This window comes from Balaenoptera acutorostrata, chromosome 19 (assembly GCF_949987535.1).
Source record: "Balaenoptera acutorostrata chromosome 19, mBalAcu1.1, whole genome shotgun sequence".
Lineage (NCBI taxonomy): Eukaryota > Metazoa > Chordata > Mammalia > Artiodactyla > Balaenopteridae > Balaenoptera > Balaenoptera acutorostrata.
The window spans coordinates 27,978,913-28,002,639 of NC_080082.1; the positions used below are offsets into that span (position 1 = coordinate 27,978,913).

The window sequence follows — 23,727 nt, forward strand, 5'->3', positions numbered from 1 at the left end:
TGGGCAGGTTTTTAGGGGAGCTGTTTATTCCCACTGGGGCATATGAGTCCATGGGGCAATACGTATTTACATTTCCTCGTTTAAAGTGAGAACCTAAAGCTAGACAGAGGACTTTGCCAAAACTTGGGTTCTTTTCTCTTGCAGTTATCACTGCAAGTCAGTTAAAATGTGACTTTCAAAAGACAAAGTTTACATATATATGTGTAGTATTTGGTTGTAGAATTAATACATCATGATAGCAATAATAATAGCTACTCTTCATTGAACACTGACTTTGTACCGGGCTTTGTGGCATGTATTGTATGTCTCACATCAGTCCAAGACACAGTTACTGTTTTATGTGAGTTTTATGGATGAAGTAAGGGAGGCTCAGAGAGGTTAAGTAACTTGCTACTGGTCACACAGCAAGTTGGGATCTGAACATGATGAGCTTTATAACACATGGTGTAAAGAATTCACACGTGGCAGGAATATAATATCTAGAAATTGAATGTCTCCTGTGGTCCTGTATCTTTGAGAAATCCACTAATTAAGAGTTTGGTGTTTATTTATCTTTCCTGTACAACCACTTGATTGGATTTATACAATTTTTATTCTTTACTTTTACCTTCTGTTCTGTGACTAGCTCTTTCCCTCAACAGTAAGTCTTGGTTATTTCTTCATACCTGTCAATATATAGAGAACTACCTCATTCTTTTAAACTGCTGCATAATATTCTACTTCAGGGTTTCTCTAACTGATTCTCTGTATTGTTTCTGATTGCAAAGAGATCCTTAAACAAATACCAATGCATTCATGCAGCTATAGCTTGAGCAATTTCAGGATAACACAGACTCTGCAATTTTTAAATGGATGCATTTGTTAACAGATGTTTATGAAGTGCCTACTCTGTTAGGTGCCAGCACACAGCAAAGAAGAGAAATAGACCCAGCAGTCTAGCAGAGAGGCCAGGAGTAATCAAATGATCACAAATGTATGCGCAAACATTGACATAGTGGCCGAGGATGAAGGACCAGAGTTATCTGGGGGTGTTGCCAAGGCCCCTCCCCCCAAGAAAGATTGTGCATGAGAGGGCCACCTTGAAGGGACACATGCAGATGGAGGGCAGGAGGGGCTGTGGGAAATATGTGCCCTTTGTGTTTGTCCTCCCTCGTGTGGCCCCAAGCCGGGTCTGAACATGGACCCCTTGTTTGTTGCTTCAGGGACAATCTTGGGCTTCTGGGTTTTTGTCAGCCCTTCTTATGTGGTTCATCTGAAAATGGAACCGAATGGTCCTTCTTTTATCTATAAGGTCTGCGAGAAAAGCCTGTTGCAGGGACAGTTAAAGAAACTGTTTTTATGTTAAAGAAACCATTTTTTATGACTTGAGCCATTGGTAGTTAAATCAGGAGGTGGTCAGAAACCAGCAGCCTTGAGTTGGGCGGAGGCTCTGTTCTTGCATTTTGATTATGGGGTGTTGGGCTGTGGTTGCCGCTGAGTGCTGGGGTCAGCAGGTCTGCTGAGGATCTAAGAAGCTCCCGCCAGCAACCAGTCTCCACAGTTGTGTCCTGGGCCGTTGAAGCTTCATTCTGTTTATAGGGGCTTCAAGGTGGGCGGCGGATGTGGGGCCCAAGTAGGGATCCAGACACAGTGAGGGGACCCAGAGGGTCCCCTGCCAGCTTCTCAAGCAGTTACAACCTGAGTCGCTCCCTTTCGAGGCTGCAGAAATTCCCAACCCCCCTGGGGGCCTGTCTGCCCATCCTGTGGCTTGGCCAACAGGCCAGAAATAGTGTAACCTTTGCTCTGGGCGGCAAATGGAAACTTCCAGCTGCCCCCGTTGCCGCCACCAATGACAAAGCTGCTCGTGCTGGTGTGGCAGTTGGTCACAGGGTGGGGACAAAATTAAGTCGCGGGAATTTTCCTAAATACGAGAGACTGCTCACCACCCTCCCTTCTCAAGTAGAAAGTGGAGTTGCTGTTTTAAGAATGAGGAAATGAAACTCCAGGGAAGGTAAGTAACTTGCCCACAGTCACACAGCTCACCTGAGCCAGGCTTCACACCCAGGCCTTTCCGGACCCAGGCTCTGAACATTTTTTAAACATAACATTTGTCTTTTTGTTTTGAATAAGGTGGGCACAAAGACATACACAAAAGTGTCTGTAATCTGCCTTGCCAGATAACTTCTGTTATCAAAGATAACAAAACAGAACACCATAGATGCTTACAAGGTTAAAAATGCAAATGCCAAAAAGATTCAAAATGAAATGTAAAGGCTTTCTTTTCTTCCCACTCTCTCTCGGTTAAGTTTCTTTTGATCTCCCCCAAAGTTTAAATGATGCATATTTCTCCTCTTAGCCCCTGCACCATCACCCGACCTCTCAGAGAAAACCAGTGTATATTTCCCCAGATTTTTATCTTGGAGGCCTCTTTTATTTCCATTATCCTTAAATGGAATCGCACTTTACATGTGGTTCTGCTGCTTGCCTTGGACATTTTTCTGTGTGAGTTGCAGGTGGTTTTCTCTGCATGAAAGACTCTTTCTGCCTCTCCCCTCCATCTCCCCACCAGTTCACTGGTCTGTTCTACCTCAGCCTTCTTTGCCTTGGCTCCTCCTTGACCTAGAGACAGGGTCCTGCGGTCCTGGATAGCCATGCCGGGGGGTGGGCCATGGCCTTCCCCTGCTCATATGGACCCGTGTGCCCCCTCCTTGGCAGTCCCAGGCTGGTGCCGTCTGAAGGTGAGGGCAGCTGACATCATGGTGGGGGGGGCGGCGGGCATCGCCCTGAGACTGCCGTGTGCCTGGTGGGGCTGGACAAGCCTGTGAATGTTGGGCCGGTGCACCTGAGCGATCAGACCACTGCAGTGGTGACTCGGGGCTCACAGGTCAGCCGAGTGAGCTTCACCTGAGGGTTCCTAAGTGCCCAGGAGACTTGTTTGCTGGTACAGAGGGCTGGCTGCTGATGGGGGCCAGGAGAACGCACTGCCCCCTCTCGCTGTGAGATCTGGGCATGCTTTCTTCCAGACTCCGGGCCTCGTAGTCCCCACCCACAGCGTGAGGGATGGGCTGGCCGGGTCTGAGGTCCTCACCAGCTCTGGGAGCGCACCGTCCTCAGGCTCGAGGGGGGTCCCCTCCCCGCTGCAGTCCCCCCCCTTCATGTGAGGATTCTGGTTGTGTCTTGGCAGCAGGCCCTGCGGGACAAGGGGTGCGAGAGCAAGAGTCAGGGGGCGAAAGAAGAGAAACTCCTGAAGAGGCAGGCGCCGGCCCCCAGGCGGGGCCGGGAGGCCCAAGAAGCTGGTGGCAACATGAATGTAGAGAAAACAGGTAAAGGAAGTCTGCCCGCTGACCCGGCACAGCCTGGGCTAAAGCCGGTGTCGGAGGGGAGGCTCTTGTCCCAGACACCGTCCTCCTCCCCTGGAGGTGGCCGCCTGGACGTGGAACTCAGAGACTGCAGCCTGCCCATCCCCGCTCCAGGGGCACCCTCCTCCCGGTGCCGCTGCGTGCCACCGGTGATAAGCAGCTTTGGCCGGCATGGGCTGGGGTTGAATTTCCCCGCTTTTTGTCTTTTCCCCAGCGCCTGTCAAAAGCAGGGTGAAGGTGGCAGCCTCAAAGACGCCACCTCCTGCAGAGAGAGGCCTGACCCCCTCCTTTTGTCTCCGTGGGTCCATCGGGGACTCAGAGGTCCCTAGGACAGGGCTTCGCTCTGCTGCGTTGAGGCTGGGAAGGAGGAGCTGGTGGCTCTACTCTTCTCCGGCAAGGCTGGCAAGGTTCTGGAAGAGGCTGTGTGCCCCCTTTGTGGGGCTCCCCAGCAAGAACCCAGAGCCCAGCCGTTACTGGGAAAGTGCATCCTTAAGGAGCCCGAGGGGAAGGCCAAGAGCGAGGGGGGAAAGGAGCTGGCCTTCCTCTCGTTTGCCTCTTCCTGTCAGAGGTTGATTTGCGTGTCTGAACTTGCGAGGTGGAAGGAACCACTCCCTTCTCTGAGGTTGATCCAGAGCCGCCTTCACCCGTGGGCCCGGCACTGATTCGGGGGCGGGTGTCGGGGTCTGGCCGGGGTGTGGAAGGGGGGGCATCGTCCCTCCAGTCCGGGGGACTGACTCTTGTCAGCGGGTCCGGGGCTGGGACCCCCGAGCCTGAGTGTCCTTGAGGGGCTGTGTCCAGGCAGGGTCTCGGAGAAAAACACTGTCTTCTGAAAACTCGGACTGACAGCTGACCTACTCTGAGGGTGCAGAGGTCCCTCAGTCCCCGCCCTTAGGTGCCCCTTTGATCTCACCTCTTCCTCCTCTGCTGTTGTCCCTTAGCTTCCTCTAGGTCTTTTCTCGCCCAGCAAGCGCTCTCCGGGCCCCTCTTGGCTCCCTTGACACACGGGCACTGTGCCCAGGTCAGGGTGAACTCCCCTGGCTGTGGGCTCTGAGGGTGGGATGAGCAGTGTCCCGGGCAAGAAGGGCTCTTCCACGTCCTGCTGGATGACACTCACTCACACCTGCGCATCCAGGCTCTTGCCCAAGGTTGCCTCTGGATAAGGACCATTGTCCCCATTTTACAAAGGAAGCCCCTGAGGGGCCCTCCCACACGGCTCTGAAGTGGCAGAACCAGCTCTTGGACCTGGAGTCAAGAGCACTTCCTGCCACACCACGGCAGTCTGCAGAGGGCAGAGGGTTGTGCTGGTCCCATGCTGCCCATGGCAGCCCCGTGTGCAGGCCTGGAAGCATCCGTCTGAGCTCGCTCTCTCTAGAACAGATAGCAGAAGCTTGGCCAACTGTGTGTGACATGCATGCTGTGTCACGTGCAGGCCGCACGGCCAGGGCTCCTAGCCAGCCAGCGATGGCCCCTGTTCCAGCTTTCCAGAGGGCCTTGAGTCGGAGCCGTCCCTCAGGGTTGGGAGGAAGGGAAAAGGCAGTCTGTGTGTGCGTGACCTGCTCCCTTTAGAGTGAGAGCGGCTTCTCACTGTCTACCTCTCCTGGGCCCAGTGCTGAGATGTCCTGCCCAGCCTGGAATCAGTTCCATCTGCGCTCCCCGCTCCAGCCCAGTCCAAAAGCCAAGCTGCAGTTTTGGCTTCTGTGCTGTCTCAACTTGCCAGCTCCCTGTGGGTTGAAGCTGGGATGTGTGACTTCAGGTGCAGGTGGCTTTGTTTCCAGAGTCTGGGATCCCCCCTCCACCGAGTCCTGCCCACACAGTGTGGCGGAGCCCGGACACCCTGGTGCTCTGAGTTAGGGTGGAGGCTCGCGGCCAGCAGATGCCACTCTTCATGCTTCACCCTTGGACACTTGGCCCTGCCTCTCAGGCTTTGGCCAGGACCCGAACTGGGCTGCCTGAAGATCCGTGCCCTTCCAGCCTCTCCTCTGCCCCACTGCCCCACCTCCTTGCCCGTTCCCCACCTGCAGAGACTGTGGCCATTCTTGGGGCCATCAAAGCAAACTGTGACAAGCATGCCAGGCCCCATTAGCAGGTCACAGGCCTTGACTGTGTGTCTCTGTCCTTCCATCTGTCTGTCTGTGTCTCTTCTGCTCTCGGTGACAGGACGGTGGAAGGCTGAGGCGCCACCCACCCCTGTGTTTATCCCTTCCTCCTGCCTGTGAGGTCCCTGTGCTCAATCCCGCAGGGGTCCGCCTGGGAGCGCGCCTGGCTGTGTTCCTGCCTACGTGCTGTGTCTGTCCCCGTGTCCCGGTCTGTCTGTCCCTTGCACACGCACACCTCCACTTGCTTCCTCTCCGTGTGCGGGTAACCACTCCCTGTGGAAGGCAGGGGGCAGGCTCGGGAGCCCCCGCCTCTCTTCTGTATTCTGGAGAGGGTTTGGGGTTTAAAGAAATCATGTTCCACCAAGGGTAGTGTTTTCTGGGGAGAGAACAGCTGTTGCTAGAGCTATGTCTTTCTCAGCTGCAAGTCCATGCAGGCTGGCCATGGAGAGGGTATTGCTCATCAGACCTAGAACACAGGCTTTGGGGGAATAATCAGTGGAAGCTGCTTTCCTAAGTCCTGGTCTAGGCAGTTCCATCCCCCAGAAGCTGCCTGCTGAAGCGGCTTCCTCCGAGGCAGGCCCCGGAGGCCCCCGGCTAACCCATGCTGCTGCCCCCAGCCCTTGCCCGGCTCCCCTCGTCCCCTCTGCTTGCATCCCCTCCCCTGCCATGACGGGCCCCCCTCTCCTCGGCCAGGCTGGGGCCTCTGCTGCCCTGCTGATCGGCGGCTACTTTGCTCATAGGTGGGCGGCTCTTTGGCAGCGGGAGGTGCTCGAGCCTGTCGGGGCCGCCAGGTGCGGCCCCCGTGGTACATAGGATGGTGGAGGCCATGTCCCAGCTGCAGGAGGAGAAAGCCCAGCTACAGGAGGAGCTGGTGGCCCTACGGGAGAGGCTGGCTGTCTGCGACAGTGATCAGCAAGCCACACCCACCCAGCTGCACAATCAGGTACCTGGGGAGGATGGGACGGGCTGAGGCCACTGCCCACTGTGGAGCAGGTCGGAGGACATCGCCCAGGGCACCCGGAACCCACCAGACTACCAGCATAATGGACAGATGGGGTCTCCTCTCCTGGCTTGGGAGTGCACAAGAGGGCGAGGTGGCGAGAATCAGAGGCCTGGGCCTCCCATCCTGGCCATCCATGTGCCCCATTCCTTGTGGTCACCAGGGGCCAGGACCTACCTCTCCAGAAGTGATAGGCAGCATGTGTAGGCATGAGCGGAGCAGGAAAGCACAGGGACGTTCCCGTCCCGAGGCCAGTGCTGAGTCCACTCCATCTTCCAAGGTGCCCTGGCTTGGGCAGCCCAGGTGGACCAAACTCATTGCAGAGGTCACCCCACGGAAAACTGGCAGGAAATGAGAGGCTGGCGTGTGTGCAAGTGAGAGAAGGGAGCTCTCAAATCTCTGGAAGCCCTAGAAAGTGAAGGTTCTAGGGCTTCTCCTTTGTTGGCTAGCCAGGAGGACGCTGGGGACTCCACAGTCCCTGTGGGCTGACCCCTAGCCCTCCTCCGCATGCCTGGCTAATTCACCCTCCTTCCCATTACCACCTAGGCCCCGAGGCCCCTTTCCTGGGGCTCAGCTCCCCACTCTTAATTGTCCGTGTCTGTCTCTCGTGCCTGTGTCTGACCCTCCCCACTTCCCCAAGGTCCCCAGCCCTGCCTCCAAACCATCCCCACGTTGGAGCCCATGCCTGAGCTCCTGGGCCTGAGCTCTCTCTGGAAAGCCCTGCCTTCGGTTGGGTCAGTTTCTTTCTCTGTGATTGCCCAGCATGTGGACCTTCTACTCGAGGGAACATCACTGAATACCGTGCCTTGTTCTCAGTTCCAGGGGCAGCAGATTATTTTCATGCACTTTTAAAATGCAGCATTTCTCCAGCTTACAAGTGTGTCCTCAAGAACTCTGTCCTGACCACCTGTCCTTGGCTGAGTTGGGTGGGCCTCCTTGGGGCATCCCTAGTGCCCTGTGTCTCCCTCTTGTACAGTGACCCCACTGTTTGCTGCCTCTGGGCCTGTCTGCCCCACTAATGGGAGCTCCTCATGGCAGGTGTGACGCACCAGCTTTGTATCACTGTTGCCTCCTGCGGTGCCCGCCTGTCTTTCTGACTCAGATGTCTGCTGAGTGCCTGGTATGTATAGGCACCCAGCTGAGCAGTGGGGATGCCCAGGTGGACAGGCACGCCCTGGCCTGCGGAGGCTGCAGTCTAGGGGAGGACAGACGTTTGTTACATGCACTTATGAAAGTTGGAAGAGTAACAAGGGCTCTGCAGGCGGGTACACACACAGGGAATGAGGGTTTCTACCACGCGCCTTTGTCGGGGAGATCAGGACCTGTAGGGGAGGTCGGGGGCAGCCTCCCGGAGAAAGCGGCTCTGGAGCTGAGGTCTGGCACAGAGCAGGGGAAGTGCATTCATTCTGAGCTGAGGGAACAGTCAGTGCAAAGGGACTGTGGCAGGGGGAGCAGGATGAGTATCAGGGCGAACCAAGGCTTGTGTAGCTGGAACGTGGCATGAGGTGCTGCCCCATGGGGCTGTGGGGCTGGTCTAGGGCCCTCCCTGCAGGACACATGTCTGACCTGTGGCAAGAGGTCTTCCTTCCCTGACTTTCCTTGGTTTAGTTTGTCTGGGCACTTCACTTTTGAAACAAGTTTTGTTTTTTAAAGAACTTGACTGAGATATAATTCACATACCATAAAACTCACCCCTTTAAAGTGTAGAATTTACGGTCTTAAGTATATTGGTGATGCAGCCATCACCACTATCTAATTTTAGAACATTTTTATCACCCTACAAAGACCTATTGTCACTCCCCATATGCCCCTCCCCCCCAACCCTTGGTAACCACTGCTCTGCTTTTTTTTTTTTCGTTTGTATAGATTTATCTTTTCTGAACGTTGCATATAAATTAAATAACAATATATGGTCTTTTGTGACTTTAAACAAATTTTTAAGAAACATTTTTTCCTTTAATTAGCAAAATTGACTTACTTTTTAGAGGGGAAGTTGCAGGTCAAGCATCTCAGCCTTTTTGGTGTCCTTGAGTGCCAGCTCTCCAGTTATGCCTGACCCCTCCCCTCCCCCCAACCCCCACGCCTCTGGATGATTTGGAGAATTCAGAATGGTTCCTGGTCTTTGCTCATATTTTATTCCTGAACTTTCTGACTGCCAGGTCTTTTCTGAAAAATGTCTCAGGAGATGTGCCTGAAGCTCCAGGTCTCTGAGCCACTCTTTGGAGAGTCTGACTCTGTAGAGCTGTGGCCAACCACTTGGGCCTAGAGCTGGGTTCAAATCCTGACTTTGGCACTACTCATTAGCTATGTGACCTTGGCCTAGTTAATTACTGCTCTGCAGCTCAGTTTCCTCATCTGTAAAATGGACATAATAACAGTACCTGGTGAGATGACCCAGTATTATTGGTGTCGCCACTGCCACCACCGCCAATCATCGTTACCAGGAATGGTGTTGGATTTGAAATCATGTGAGTAGGGTTCTAGCCCTGGCTGTGCAGCTGTAGTAAGTCACTTCCTCTCTGAGCCTTCATTTACCAGTCTCTACACTGGGTCAAATAGATGTTGCTTCGTGGTTATTGGGCAGCTCAATTATGGGACTGGACAGGAAAATGGATGGTAAACTGTAAAGTGCTGTGCCTTGTGAGGTGTCACTTCTGTGTGCTCTGGTCTCCTGTCAGCCTCACTGTGGTTTGACACAGATTGATCTTTCCGGTCTTCTATACGTTGCTCTGCAGGGGTTCCAATCCTAGGGTCACCACTTAGTGGTCAGGTGACCTTGAACAAGTTGCCTAACCATGACTTAATCTCTTGGAACCTCAGTTTTTCTTGCTGTAAAATGGCGATAATAATAGTATGTACCTAACAGGATTGGGGGGTTCAAAGTGATGATCTTATGAAGCCCCCTGCCCCACTGGCAAAGCTGACTCAGCAACTGGGGCTGCCATTGTCCCTGTTGGAACCTGGACTTGTGAGAGCTTCAGGAGTCTTTTCAGGCCTCCCCTTGGATGTGTCAGATGGAGATGTTTATATTTTCTGGGAGCTCACTGTGTGCCTTGTGGGGAGCACTCGGGTCAAAGGTCCTCAGTCCTAGGGCACCCAGCAGCCCCAGGCCACGTGCTGGTGGCCTTGAGCTCCCCTGTCCTCTGTGGATGTCCCTGGAGCAGTGGCCTTCACGCTTCCAAGGCTCCTACCATCGTTACACACACCCAGACTGCACCCCTCCTCCTATTGCCCCCACACCTCAACATAGAACCTTACATTGTGAGCAGAAACCACAGGCTGGAAGACTAGATCTAGCCCTCAAATGCGCCTTGTTTGTTTGACCTGCTTTTTTCTTTTTTTTTTTTTTTAACCACTTTAAAAATTGTGGTAGAATTCACATAACATAAAATTTACCATCTTAAGCATTTTTAAGTGTATAGTTCAGGGTATTAATGTATCACATAATTGTACAACCGTCACCACCATCCATCTCCAGAACTCTTTTCATCCTGCAAAACTGAAACTCTGTCCCCATTGAACACTAACTCTTTATCACCTCAGCTGCTAGCAACCACCATTCTACTGTCTCTATGAATTTAGCTATTCTAGGTATTACACATAAGTGGAATTACAGTATTTGTCTTTCTGTGTCTGGCTTATTTGACTTAGCATAATGCTCTCCAAGTTCATTTATGTTGTTGCAAATGGCAGGATTTCCTTTTTTAAGGCAGACTAACATTCCATTGTATGGCTAGACCACACTTAGCTTATCCATTCATCCATAAATGGACACTTGAGTTGCTCCCACATTTTAGCTGTTATGAATAATACTGCTATGAACATGGGTGTGCAGATATCTCTTTGAGACCCTGCTTTCAATAACTTTGGGTATATGCCCAGAAGTGGAATTCCTGGATCATATGGAAGTTCTATTTAAAATTTTTTGAGGAATCTACCACATTGTTTTCTACACTGGGTGCACCATTTTATATTCTCACTAGTAGGGCACAAAGGTTCCAGTTTCTCCATATCCTTACCAATACTTGTTATTTTCTGAGTTGCCTTTTTTGTTTTTTTAAATAATAGCCATCCTAATGGGTATGGAGTGGTATCTCATTATGGCTTTGATTAGCATTTCCCTAATGATTAGTGATATTGCGCATCTGGGAGTGCTAATTGGCCGTGTGTATATAATCTTTGGAGAAATGTCTGTTCAAGTCCTTTGCCCATTTTGAATTGGGTTCTTATGTTGTTGTTGAGTTGTAGGAGTTCTTTATATATTCTGAATATTAGCCCCTTATCAGATATGTGATTTACAGATAGTTTCTCCCACTCTGTGGGTTGCCTTTACACTCCGTTGACAGTCTTTTGATGCACAAAAATTTTTTTGATGAAGTCCAACTTACCTATTTTTCCTTCTATTGCCTGTACTTTTGACATCAAGAAATCATTGCCAAATCTAATGTCATGAAGCTTTTCCCTTATGTTTTCTTCTAAGAGGTTTATAGTTTTAGCTTATATGTTTCAGTCTTTGATCCATTTTGATCCATTCTTTTGCATGTGGATATCCAGTTTTCCCAGCACCATTTGTTGAAAAGACTGTCCTTTCCTCATTGAAAATCTTGGCACCACTGTCAAAAATCAATTGACCATATACATGAGGGTTTATAACAGGGCTCTCTCCCCTATTCCGTTGGTCCATATGTCTGTCTTTATGCCAGTACCACACTGTTTTGATTACTGTAGCTTTGTAGTAAGTTTTGATATCAGGAAGTGCGAGTCCTACAACTTTGTTCTTCTTTTTCAAGATTGTTTTGGCTATTTGGCTTTTGAGATTTCATATGAATTTTAGGATGGATGCTAATATTTCTGCAAAAAATGTCATTGGGATTTAGATAGAGATTGGATTGAATCTGTAGATTGCTTTGGGCAGTATTGACATCTTAACAATACTGTTTCCAGACTATGAATGCAGGCTGTGTTTCCATTTACTGGTATCATCTTTAATTTCTTACAGCAACATTTTGTAGTTTTCAGTGTACAAGTCTTTTGTCTCCTTGGTTAAGTTTATTCCTACATGTTTTATTCTTTCTGATGCTATTTTAAGCGGAATTACTGTCTTAATTTCCTTTTCGGACTGTTCAGCGTTAGTGCATAGAAACGCAACTGATTTTTACATGCTATATCCCGCAACTTTGCTGAATTTATTAGTTCCAACTGTCCTGATTGTATGACCAAATTAGTTGCCACCATTTAAATCTTAGTTAAGTTCATATAAAAATCTCAACTTCCTTTTTTTTGTCATAAAATACTGGAAGTTGTGGCACCTCTGGGCTGACATTCCCACATGGCATGCGCTGCCTGGAGCCCATTAGCAGCTCCTGCCTTTGGCAGAAGTGAGCATCCTTCAGCACACCCCAGCCTCCACCACCTCTGCTCCCCCACGCCCTGCCTGACCGCTCTCTCACAGACCCTGCTTCTCCTGGCCCCTCATGCAGTCAGCACTCTTTCTACATGTGTTTACTGAGCGCCTACTATATGCCAGGTATCGTTCTAGGCACTGGGGGTCCAGCACTGATACAACAAATATCCCTGTCTTCACAGACTTTCATTCTAGTAATAGACTTATTACATGCTGGGCCTTGTCCTAAGCACTTTACATATGTTACTCATGTAATCTCACTTAATCCTCCAGACCTCCTCAGTGAGGTAGCCTCATTCTACTGCTAAGGAAATGGAGAGGCATGGTGGAGTTGAGACATGTCCAAGGTTGTCTGGCAAGGCAGGGTGATGTCTGTATTAGAAACCCTGGCAGTCTGGCCTGAGAGTCCATGTTCCCAAAGCCCCTTGGTGGCAGAAGGACTCAAATGTGAAAACTCAGCAGTGGAGGCGGGGCGGGATGGATGGAGCCAGTCGGGCCTGGTCAGTGGTCATGTAGGTAGGTAACCAGGAGTCAGGTCTCCCGGGAGGGGGAGTGGGTTGCGGACAGGATGGGGTGCTTCCCGGGGCTGCCCCTCAGGCCTCTGGGCTGCATTTCCTTGGGGCCATCTGGATCCCAGGCCCTCTCATCTTCCCAGCTCAGCAACGCCTTGGTCTTGCCACTGGGAGAGCCCTCCATTCCTCAGAAGACAGCCGATGATGGAGGGCCAGGCTTGGTGGGAGGTTGGGGGCTAATCGGCAGGTTGTCTGTGTCGAGAGGAGCAGACAGCTGGGAAAACACAGAGTGGCACAGGGCAGCTGCACCCTCCGCTGAGCCCGCTCCTGCTGGGAGATGTAACTGTGGGTTTGCATCAGGTCAGCAGACAGGCCCCAGCTCCCTCTCCCTCAAGGGCCCCCCTGCACCAGGCTTGTGGCTCAGTTTCTCAGGATGACTAGGAGCCCGAGCCTGGGGAGGGCTGTGGCACAAACCCAGCCTGGTCCCTTCTCAGCCCTGGGGTCGACCTTGTGCTGTCCGGGGGGCCATCACAGCAGCTGGTCAGGAGCCTGCGTGCCCCTCTGGCCTGGCTCTTTGCATTCAGGAGTGAGTGCGCTGCCCCCTCGCCGTCACTTCCGTGCTCACTGAGTGTCTCCGGTGTGCTGGGCACCTCCTGAAGAGCTGATGGAGAAGGTCCCCCCCAACCCCGACCCCTTGCGTACAGATGCAGGCACCGTCGCTGAGTCAGAGCTGTACTGGGTGGGTGAAGGGCGCGCCTGCAGGGGCCCCCTCCGCAGAAGGCCCCGCTCTCTGGTCAGGTTCACCCTCAGTTCCCCGTCTCTGCTCCGAGCCCTCCTCCCGTACTTGGTTTTGTCTCCGTCTCCTGCGCTCACTGTTTTCCCTGACCCTGAGAGACTCGCCTGTTCTCCCTCCCAGGCTGGGAGAAGTCTGCTGTCTCCCCTGCAGACCCTCCTGAAGCCGACCCCCCGGGGATGGAGGGCAAGGGTCCCACTCCTGGGCAGCACGCCTCCTTAGTTCCCAGCCCCCAGTGGAGCTGGCCGGCCGGGGCGCAGGCACCGCGCACCACGGGGTGGTTTGTGCCTGACCGGACACCCTGTGGTGTCAGTGGGCTGTGCTCCTCCGCTGCCCGAGACTAGCCAGGAGATGATGAGTGCCTGACATTTCTGACAAAAGGGGTCTTTTACAGCCTCTTCCTCATCCCTCCACCCCGCCCCCAGCCTGCCTCGTGGGGCAGCCGCCTCCTTTTGGGGCACCCCTCAGAGATTCCAGACAGAGGCCAGGAGCACCCAGCGTTCCGATTGTGATGTAAGAAGAGAACAGGAACTGGGCTGCAGGCAGGTGTCAGGCAGGCATCCTGACTCCCAGGTAAACACTGGGAAACCCCACTTTCACTGCATCGGGTCTGAGTGCCAGTGGCGTTGGGGACAAGCGAGGTCCGAGCCCACCCAGCCTGGTGCTGAGGAAGCAGCCTGTCTGGGGCACCAGCTCCGTGCAAGTGGATCTTCCTGGGGTGATTTCTGAGGGAGGGGAGGCAGGAGGGGGACCCCAACCTTTCAAAAGGAGGTAGACTCCACCTATTTCAGGGTAGGGGGAGTGCAGGAGGAACATATATTGAGACTTAAAAATTACTGCAAATCGAAAATAATTTGTCAAACATCATTCCGTAGTCCAGAGCCCTCTACCTTTTTGTATTGCATATGCGATTTTGTTTTTGGATATTTCTTTGACTTAATATGTTGAGGAGCTTTTCCCCACATCATTTAAAACTCCTGATAAACATGAGTGTAACGACTACACAGTAGTCTATGAGTGCATATACTGTAATCCACCTAACCATTCCCCTAATGTTGGGCATTCAGGTTATTCCCAATTTCATGACTAAGGAATGAAAGGCTGCCTTATTCAAACTGTCCCTCACTCCCCTCCAGGGCGAAGGAACTGAGGCTCTGTGTACCAGGCTTTTAACAGAAGGGTGTATTGGAGCGGGCAGAGAAATGGCATGGTCCATGCCCAGCACATTGCTAGGAAGGAATGTGCTGGTGGAGGTGACAGAGGTGACCTTCTCGGGTTCAGCCCTTAAGTCACCTGCTTGTCCACCAGGAGGCCTTGGTCTCCTTGGGTCTCCCAACCCCTCTCTGGGTCTTGTGTTCTTGGAATCCGCCTCCCTAACTACGAGTGAGCAGCGCTGGTGTCATAGGCCTTTTCCTTGGAGGTGGGGTCGCGCCCATGGCCCGCTTCCTCCCCCAACTTGCTCAGAAAAGCAGAGGCTGACTTGTGGTCCAGCCGCCTTCTCCAGCGCCAGAAGATGGTTGGCTCTGAGCTCGTGCTGCGCACAGACTGTTGATGACATCTCAGCCATAGGTAGTGGGGAGATTTTACACACCCCGAAAATCCCAATGTCTGGCCTCTCTTGAAAGGTCAGAAGTTTGGTGACACTGGGCCTGTGTCCCCCCCACCACCCCAGTTGCAGTCCTCTGTCTCCTTCAGGTGGATCTTGGGCATCTAGTCCTGCACTGCCCCTCACCTGTCCTACTTGGCTGGTGGCCCCTGTAGGCGGTGGGCTTTGTCTCCTGATGTTTAGTAACAAGAGCCCAATGCTTGTGCAAACCACACCTCCTTATCCCCCAGAGAGGGAGTCTGACTCCCATTGTACCTTTTCCAAGGTTCCATGCGATCAGCACAGAATGTTCTGCAAGAAAAAGCTCAAACAGGCTCTGACGAACACTGGTGCCAAAGTCTTTGTCTGCATTTTGGGTTATTTCCCCGGGGGAGAGTTTCCTGGAGGTGGGCTGATGTGGAACCAGGGTCTAGGCCTGCGGGGAGGGCAGCCAGCCATCCTGGGATCCTGGTCTCTTGGGGCTGGTTTCCCCTCCCTGGGCTCTGGTTGTACCAGGTCACCCTTGCCTCCTGATGGGGTGCACACCCCTTCTCTTTCTAACAGCCTCCACTGGCCATAGCTCTCCGGCAAGGCAGACTGGGAGCTGGGGTGGAGGCAGGTCCCAGATGTGCCCTGGTCACTGGCAGGCTCATCTCCACAGACAGACTCACCAGGAACCACTCAAAGTAGAAAATTCTAGGGGCTGGTCAAGGACCGATCCAGGTTTTGTAGTGCCTGGAGTTTATACACTTTGGAGGCCCTTTAAAGAAAAAAGAATGTTAAATGACAAATGCAGAAGTAGGTTCAGACCTGGGTAGGGGCCTGTGCAAGGCAGGCGTCCTGAGGGTCAGCCTCCTGAGTCCCCCGGCGAACTGCCCCTGGCGTGGGCCCAGGCTGGCACAGGGGTCACCTCGGCTGCACTCGCTCCCCGGACTCTCCTGTAAGCCCAGACTGGCTGGTCCTGTGACGGGAGAGGGTGCTGAGAGCTGTCAGGACCGGGCCAGGTGCCTTGCACCTAGAGTCCCAGGTGTGGCCTGATGCTTGAGCACAGGGAGGACTGGGGCTCTGGGTTTGGGCGAGAGGCCTGGGTGTGGGCTGGAGGAGAGAATCCAGGCTCAGCATGCCCCGGCTTTGTGCTGGCAGGTGGAACACCTGAAGCAGAAGCTCGTAAGCCAGGCCCAGGAAGTGAGCCGCCTTCGATCGGAGCTGGTGAGCCCAACCATGCCATCCTAACGGGACGGGGCTGGGGGGGGGGATGCTCCCCATGTACTTATCACCACTCACTGTGCCCATGAGGTGGTGTGACCCGTAACAGGAGGGAGGTTAATTCTTATTTGCTGATGTAAGGTAGGAGTGTGAACTCTGTGTATAAATATGACTTTCCTTGTTACTTTCACACTCAGGAAAATGGAATGAAAGGGGTGGGGTGCAGCCGGGAGCAGTTCCTGTCTCACCACCCTCCTCCATCTCTTCTTCTCCTCTGCCTTTGTCTTTATCGTCTCTGGAGCCCCTCCTCTCTTCTCTCCATCCATCACTGGCCTTTCTTTCTCTTTTCTCCTTCTCTCTGTCTCCCCACCTCTCCCCTCTCCCCTGCCCCTGCACTGTCTCTGCCTCCCCGCTCCGTCCTTCCCCCTGATCTGTCCTCGCCACATGCCCCCGCCCCCTGGCTCTGGCTCTCTGCAGGGAGGCACCGACTTGGAGAAGCACCGGGACCTGCTGATGGTGGAGAATGAGCGACTGAGGCAGGAGATGCGGCGCTGCGAGGCCGAGCTGCAGGAGCTGCGGGCCAAGCCGGCGGCGCCCTGCACAGGCTGCGAGCACAGCCAGGTGGGCCCAGGGCCAGGGTGGTCCCGGGGCGCTCGATTCCCAACGGTCACCCCACTTCCTCACGCTGACTCCTGCCCACTGGTCTCACACCTGTCCCGGCCCCCGCGCCTCTGCGGCCGTCTGTCTGCAGGAGAGCGCCCAGCTCCGCGACAAGCTGTCCCAGCTACAGCTGGAGGTGGCGGAGAACAAAGGCTTGCTGTCAGAGCTGAACCTGGAGGTGCAGCAGAAGACCGACCGGCTGGCCGAGGTGGAGCTGCGCCTCAAGGACTGCCTGGCCGAGAAGGCGCAGGAGGAGGAGCGGCTCAGCCGGCGCCTGCGTGACAGCCACGAGACCATCGCCAGCCTGCGGGCCCAGTCGCCGCCCGTCAAGGTGAGCCTTGACCGCATGCACCACACGCAGTGCCCCGTGCGCACCTGGACCACGCCTCAACTCTGGTCCCTGGAGCCCAGGATGGGCTGGACGTAGGAGGGGCTTGTCTTGGTGAATAAGTAGGTGCGGGGGGTTGAAGGAATCCTTCCAGATCTGCTCTCAGCCTGGCCCCTTCCCCTTCTTGCTGTCCAGGGCCAGGCCATGTAGGCATCCAGCAACTGATGCTTGAGGTGCCCGCTGTGTGCCAGGCATGGACGTGATGCATCGCTAGATTCTGCCCTCGTCTTTGCCCTTCTTGTCTGCTCTGGGCCCAGTCTTGGGCCACAGCCAGGCTCCTAGTGGGCTCATTAAGATGAGAAGATTCCAGGAGGCCCTTGCAGCTTTCTGGAAAGCCCAGACCTCGGGGCTCCTCTAGTTTATTCTGCAGGCCGTTGGTGGGATGTTCCTGAGGGTCCCCCCAGGGTCCCAGGGTAAGGTCAAGGCACCCACGCACCTCCATGCACCCACCCCTCCCTCCCCTCACAGTATGTCATGAAGACGGTGGAGGTGGAGTCGTCCAAGACCAGGCAGGCCCTCAGTGAGACCCAGGCCCGGAACCAGCACCTGCAGGAGCAGGTGGCCATGCAGAGGCAGGTGCTGAAGGAGATGGAGCAACAGCTGCAGAGCTCGCATCAGCTGACCGCGCAGCTCCGGGCGCAGGTGTGCATGTCTGTCGGGGCAGCGTGTGCACGCCGGGCCCCAGCGCCGGAGACCGCTGGCCTCTGGCACGGTGCGGCGGCTGCGCACTTGGGGTTCGACAGACCTGGGTTTCAGTCCCTCCTCTCCCCGCTGGCCGTGTGACCAAGGGCAGGTTTCTGTTTCCTCATCTGTAAAATGATCTGATCGCAGAACCCACCTCCCAGTGGGGCTTGACCTAATCACAAGATTCGCTCAGGGCCCGGCACACACGCTCTTGGAAGGGTGCTCTAGTCAGTATCATAACAAATGCTTTCCCCTGCTCTCCTGGGGCCTGTGGCTTGTGACCTGTGTTATGTGCCGGGACCCAGGTTGGTGCTGGGCTGATGCCGGGAAGTAGCTGCACGGAGCTCCCAGCCCTTTCAGGGAGAGAGACGGCCGTCCTACCCCACCTGTGTGTGTGTTCACGTGTGCAAGGCGTGAGGGGCGGGGCTTCTTTCTCTGCGTAGCGCACGGCACTAAGCTTCTGGCCCTGGCCTCAGATCGCCATGTACGAGTCGGAGCTGGAGCAGGCGCACGGGCAGATGCTGGAGGAGATGCAGTCCCTGGAGGAGGACAAGAACCGGGCCATCGAGGAGGCCTTTGCCAGAGCCCAGGTGGAGATGAAGGCTGTGCACGAGAACCTGGCAGGTGAGCCGTCCAGCCGGGCTCTAGCCTGCCCCACGCCACCGCCCTTCTCCCCGTCTGCCTCTCACCCCTTGTGTCTCCATAGGTGTCCGGACCAACCTGCTGACGCTGCAGCCAGCGCTGCGGACCCTGACCAACGACTACAATGGGCTCAAGCGTCAGGTGCGCGGCTTCCCGCTGCTGCTGCAAGAGGCCCTCAAGAGCGTCAAGGCCGAGGTGAGTGCAGCCCATGGCGGGGCGGGGCTGGGAGAGGCCTTGGAGCCCCTGGGCAGACGCAGCAGCCACTCAGCGCGCCCTTCCCAAACTCAGACAAAGCCCCCAGATGGCAGCTGTGTGTGGATTCCAGCGAAGGAGCTGGAAAAGTGAGACTCTTCACAGACCCCCTATGGGGGACCCCAACTTAAGGCCAAGGACTGGGTGTATTTGATGCTTATGACACCCCAGGCCAGGCCCCTTTGCTGAGAAGACTCCTTGGACTATTTCCCAAGAAACCCTCCACATATACCCCTTCACAAGCCACCCCTCCCAAGAGGCAGGGGGCCCTCCGCCTGAAAAACAGTTTGAAAAATGTTTCAAAAAACATTTCAAAAAATGTTTTTCAAATGTTTCAAGAAACATTTGAAAACCAGTCTGGTCAAGAGCAGGTATTTGGGTATAAACCAAACACGTCACATATATCTTTATATCCCATACATGCTATGCATATCTTTGTATCTCAAACATGCTACACATATCCTTAGATCTGTTAGGTTTAATTTTTTTAAGCTGTACTTGTGCAGTATGAGAATAGCCAGTGTCTCTTAAGTGCCTCCTACGTGCTGAGCCTTTTATAGCCGTCAGCTCCTTGAATCTGTATGACAGCTCTGCAGGGTAGAGAGACATGTATTTTGGGAATCGAAAATAGTTCTTCTCCTTTAAAAAATTATGTCAATAATACACGGACATGTTGAAAGTACACACCTCACAGAAGGGCATTCAGATGAAAAGGAAAGGCCTCTCTCTGCCACCCAGCCTGCTCCCCACAGGAGGCCTGTCTCCCAGCATTTCCCCCAAAGGGTGTTCTGAGCATGATGAAAACTGTTGACATATATGTACATGGACACGCACTTCCCTTTCACCCAATAAAGGGGAGCAGGTGTATGTGTGGCTTGCATCTTGTTTCTTTTCCTTATGAAATGTAACTTGGAGATCTTTACCTACCAGCTCCTACAAATCCACGAGTTAGATGTTGTTATCCCCATTTTACAGATGAGAAAATTGAGGCTTGAATACATTGAGCCAGTTGCTTCTGGTCCCCCAGGTCCTCAGGGTAGAGCTGGGATTTGGGTCCAGCTGAATCATGTAGTCAAGTGCTGGTGCTGTGGAGTGAGGGCTGAGTCCTGGCTCTTTACTCATCAGCAGGACAACCTTGAGATTGGCTTAGCCTCTCTAGGGCTCAGTTTCTTCCTCTGTAAAATGGGCCTGTTCGCACTACCTACCCAGAGGGGTTATTGGGAAGATGTGACGTGTTACAGCGCATGTCAGGTACTTAGTCCAGGGCAGGAGGCAGTGAGCAGACTGTTGGGGGGACGGGGAGGGGGCAAGCAGCCGAGCAAGCAAGGCGGGTGGAGCTGGCCCCCTGACGGTGCTGTGCATCCCCCACTAGATCGGCCAGGCCATCGACGAGGTCAACAGCAACAACCAGGAGCTGCTGCGCAAGTACCGCCGGGAGCTGCAGCTGCGCAAGAAGTGCCACAATGAGCTCGTGCGGCTGAAAGGTGACCGCTGGGCGGGCTGGGCGGGCTGGGGGGTGCCTGGCGGAGGGGGCCCTGACCTGCCTCGGAAGTGATCCTTTCCTTCCCCATGGCCCCCAGCACCACTCCTTGGAGCTGTGCCCTGTCATCGAGGAGCTATTGTAATTCCCTCTTTGTAGATAAGGAAACCGAGGCACAGAGACGTCACAGGGAATTTGCTCAAAACTGCATGGCTAATGAATGGTCCACCTTGGATCTGTTCAACTCTGAAACCTTTGCCCAATGCCTATGGCAGGCTACCAGGTGGCGGAGGGGTAGGGTATTGAAGCATTGGGTGGTGGGTGGCTAGAATGCCACTTATTCTGATCTAGGGCCTGGTCAAGCTTGAGACACCACCCATTCACGGCACAGAGGTCTAGGGAGCACCTGCTCTGTGCCAAGTGCCGTTCCAGACACTGAGGATATGGCTTTGGGCGCCACAGAACCTGTCCCTGCCTTCATGGTGCTTACTTCAGCAGGGGGCGAGCACACAGTGATCATTAATCACTCAGAAAACCCCATCACTACCCTTTACCCAGGCTGGGGAGGGGCTCTGAGAGCCCCTGGGTATCTGACAGTTGAGGGTGTCGAGGGGGCTTCCCGTAGGAGGTAAAACCAGGGCTGAGGCCTGGACTGTGAGGTGGAGTGGGCAGGTGAAGGGAAGGTGGGGCCATGCTAGACGTGATGGGGAGTTTTCTCTTCATTCCAGGAACTCTGGGATCCCATCCAAAGGCTTGAAGCAAGGGGGTGGCATGATCAGATCTGTGCGTCAGACACCCCTGGGGCTGCCCTGTTGCCTGTCCCCATCTCCTGCCTGGTCCTTTCTGCCCATCTGATTCCCAAGCCCTGTCCTGGCATTCACTGTGCCCTTCTAGAGTGATAGAATAAGCCCCTTGGCTTGCTGGGATCCAAGCCCCTCGTTGTGTACGTGAGGAAACTGTTGAAGTCCAGGTGTGTAAAGAGTTGTCCATTTTGGTATCCCACCCAAACTGGGTGCAGTGTCTGAGCCTCACAACTGACCTTTCCTCCATGTCCCCAAGGTGAGGCTCCTACCGTCAACTGGTTTACTCAGCAAGAAAATGTATTGATACGTTAATTTATACTGTAGCGTGAGTGACTGATAAAATCTTTGTGGGCCACCTTGCCCTTGGGGGCCTTACTTAGAAGGCAGGGGGCTCTTGAGCCACTAGCCTGCTCCGGACGCCAACGGACACCGGTGTGGAGGCAGTCTGGTCTTATACTGGTCTGTACCCTTCTCTCTTCCCCCACCCAATCCAGGGAACATCCGGGTGATTGCCCGTGTCCGGCCAGTCACCAGAGAGGATGGGGAAGGACCTGAGGCGACCAATGCTGTGACCTTTGATCCCGATGACGACTCCATCATTCACTTGCTGCACAGAGGAAAGCCTGTCTCCTTTGAGCTGGACAAGGTCTTCTCCCCGAAAGCCTCACAGCAGGATGTGAGTGTGGCCCTGCGGGTAGAGGGACAGAGAACAGTGGAGGGAAGGGGAGACAGACTCACCTCACCTGCAGAGGGAGAGATGTTGGGAGCTGGACAAAAATAAGTATAAGGGAGGGCAGACAGGATGGAGAAGCTCAGTGCTCCACGGTCCCTCTCTCTTCACCTCTGGAGGAGAGAAGAGGGTGGGAAGGTAAACTGAGGGCTTTGGAAGCCTCTGCTAGGAAGGGCAGATCCATACACAGCCTATGGCACCCACGTGGCCCCACCCATCCTCACAGCCACACCCACTCAGGCCCATCCCACCCATGTGACCCCTCCTACCCTCATAGCCACACCCACTAACATGGCCTCTCCCACTCACATGGTTCCCCTCCCATACTCAGCCACACCCACTCTCAGCCCCTCCCAGTTATGCGGCCCCGCCCATCCACAGGACCCTGGCTTGCATGGAGGCAGGCCCCTCCAGCCAGGAGCACCTCCTCTATCAGTCCCATGGGTCTTCCTAGGGACTCCCATGCTGCCCCCCAGGCCTCAGGGAGGAGCCCTCAGCCTGTGCGAGCCATGTGTTCTCAGCATCCACTCTTCCCTCATCTCTGCCAGGGCCAACCCAGGAGGCCTGTTTTGCCTGTGCCCTCCTGTCCCCATGCTGGGCTTTATCTTTGCCCCTGTCCTTTGTTGCTGGCTGGCAGGCAGGCAGGCCAGCCGGCCTGTGGAGGTGCCAGGCACATGCTTCCTCAGCCTTCATTTGCTGACCCACCTTGAGAGGGGGAGAAGCTGGGGGAGAGCTCCTGAGTTCCTGGGCTGGGCGGCCCCTTCCTCAGGTGCTGGTGGGCAGTGATTACTGCCCTGACTTCCCTTCAGTCTTTCGGCAATGAGGTTGCCCACTAACACCTAGTGTAAGTGACTTATTAGTCACAAATTCCTCCACAGTGAGCTGGTTGCCCACGGTAACAGGTGCCGTATTAGGGGAGGGGAGCAGTCAGGGGGAGGTGGCTGGTGGGGGGCCCTGGACCCAGCAGCCTTGGCAGCCCTTCATCCTCCATCCCCCGTCCCCTCTGCAGGTGTTCCAGGAGGTGCAGGCCCTGATCACCTCCTGCATCGACGGCTTCAACGTCTGCATCTTCGCCTATGGCCAGACGGGTGCTGGCAAGACATACACGATGGAGGTGGGTACCCACTGGGTGGGGCAGGGATCCAGAGTGAAGACCAACCCCTTGCTGCCATTGATGGGGGCTCCCCTCATTGGTCCCAAGGTTCTGCGTGGGGTGTGTTTTGCCTCACTTGGTCTTCATAACCACCTTGGAGCGGAGCCCATAGTTATCCGTGTTAGCCCTGAGGCACCAGGCCTGCAGAGGGGGCGCCTTGCCCAAGCACACCTACTTGGTGCCAGTAGGTATGGGGGAGGGGAGGGTGTGCTGACAACCACCTCTGGCCTCAGAGGGGTCTCGGCCTGGGCTCGGAGTCCAGGGCAGATCGCTGTGACGTCTCTCAGGATTGGCTTTTGTTTCACCCACACACATTTATTGGGCTCCTGTTGTATGGCTGCCATGCTGGGCCCTGGGAGTGTCAGGATGAATGAGGGGGGATCTCGGCCCTCAAGGAGATACCCGGGCAGTGGGAGAGACTGGCCCGTGAAGGTTGTCGTGGGGCACCTAGCTCTTCTTTTAATATTTTATTTATTTATTTATTTGGCCGTGTCAGGTCTTAGTTGCAGCAGGCGGGCTCCTTAGTCATGGCAAGTGTGCTTTGTTGCGGCTCGCCAACTCCTTAATTGTGGCATGCGAAAAAGTTGTGACGTGCGTGTGGGATCTATTTCCCTGACCAGGGATCGAACCCGGGTGCCCTGCACTGGGAGCGTGGAGTCTTAAACCACTGCGCCACCAGGGAAGTCCCGGGTGCCCAGCTCTTACCTGCAGCTCCCAGGGCCTCATCTCCCTGCCTGTGCCATGCCCCCCTCTATGGGATGTGGCTGGGAGTGGGGGGGGGAGGGTTGAGGAGGAAGAAACTTGACTGTAGGTAAAAATGGAGCCATTTCCCTGGCTCTTGAAGGGGTTATTGTGGGATTCTCCAGGTAGGGGAGGGGGGGGCGGGTCTCCTGCTGTCCCAAATAGGGGCGCGAGAGGGCCCTGCTGGCCCAGGCTGTTAGGCACCCTTTGGGAAGGCTGTCATGGTGGTCCTTTCTCCCCCAATCTGGACCTTCTTTTCT

General features: G+C 54.5%; 1 protein-coding gene across 8 annotated transcripts in view; it reads left to right on the top strand.

Moving 5' to 3' along the window:
• KIFC3 (kinesin family member C3) overlaps nucleotides 1-23,727 on the top strand; it is a 35,873-nt gene that overhangs the window by 7,214 nt on the left and 4,932 nt on the right. For 4 of the 8 annotated variants that reach the window (XM_057534305.1, XM_057534306.1, XM_057534304.1 and 1 more), the window contains 11 exons: nucleotides 3,164-3,302; nucleotides 6,175-6,377; nucleotides 15,872-15,937; nucleotides 16,412-16,555; nucleotides 16,686-16,925; nucleotides 17,451-17,624; nucleotides 18,143-18,290; nucleotides 18,373-18,503; nucleotides 19,933-20,044; nucleotides 21,338-21,519; nucleotides 22,583-22,687. In XM_057534305.1, the coding sequence (XP_057390288.1) occupies nucleotides 3,164-3,302; nucleotides 6,175-6,377; nucleotides 15,872-15,937; nucleotides 16,412-16,555; nucleotides 16,686-16,925; nucleotides 17,451-17,624; nucleotides 18,143-18,290; nucleotides 18,373-18,503; nucleotides 19,933-20,044; nucleotides 21,338-21,519; nucleotides 22,583-22,687 (1,644 nt within the window). Of the gene's footprint in view, nucleotides 1-3,163; nucleotides 3,303-6,174; nucleotides 6,378-15,871; nucleotides 15,938-16,411; nucleotides 16,556-16,685; nucleotides 16,926-17,450; nucleotides 17,625-18,142; nucleotides 18,291-18,372; nucleotides 18,504-19,932; nucleotides 20,045-21,337; nucleotides 21,520-22,582; nucleotides 22,688-23,727 lie in introns of those variants that run through there. The other 4 variants (XM_057534307.1, XM_057534309.1, XM_057534303.1 and 1 more) reach the window with 3 other exon arrangements.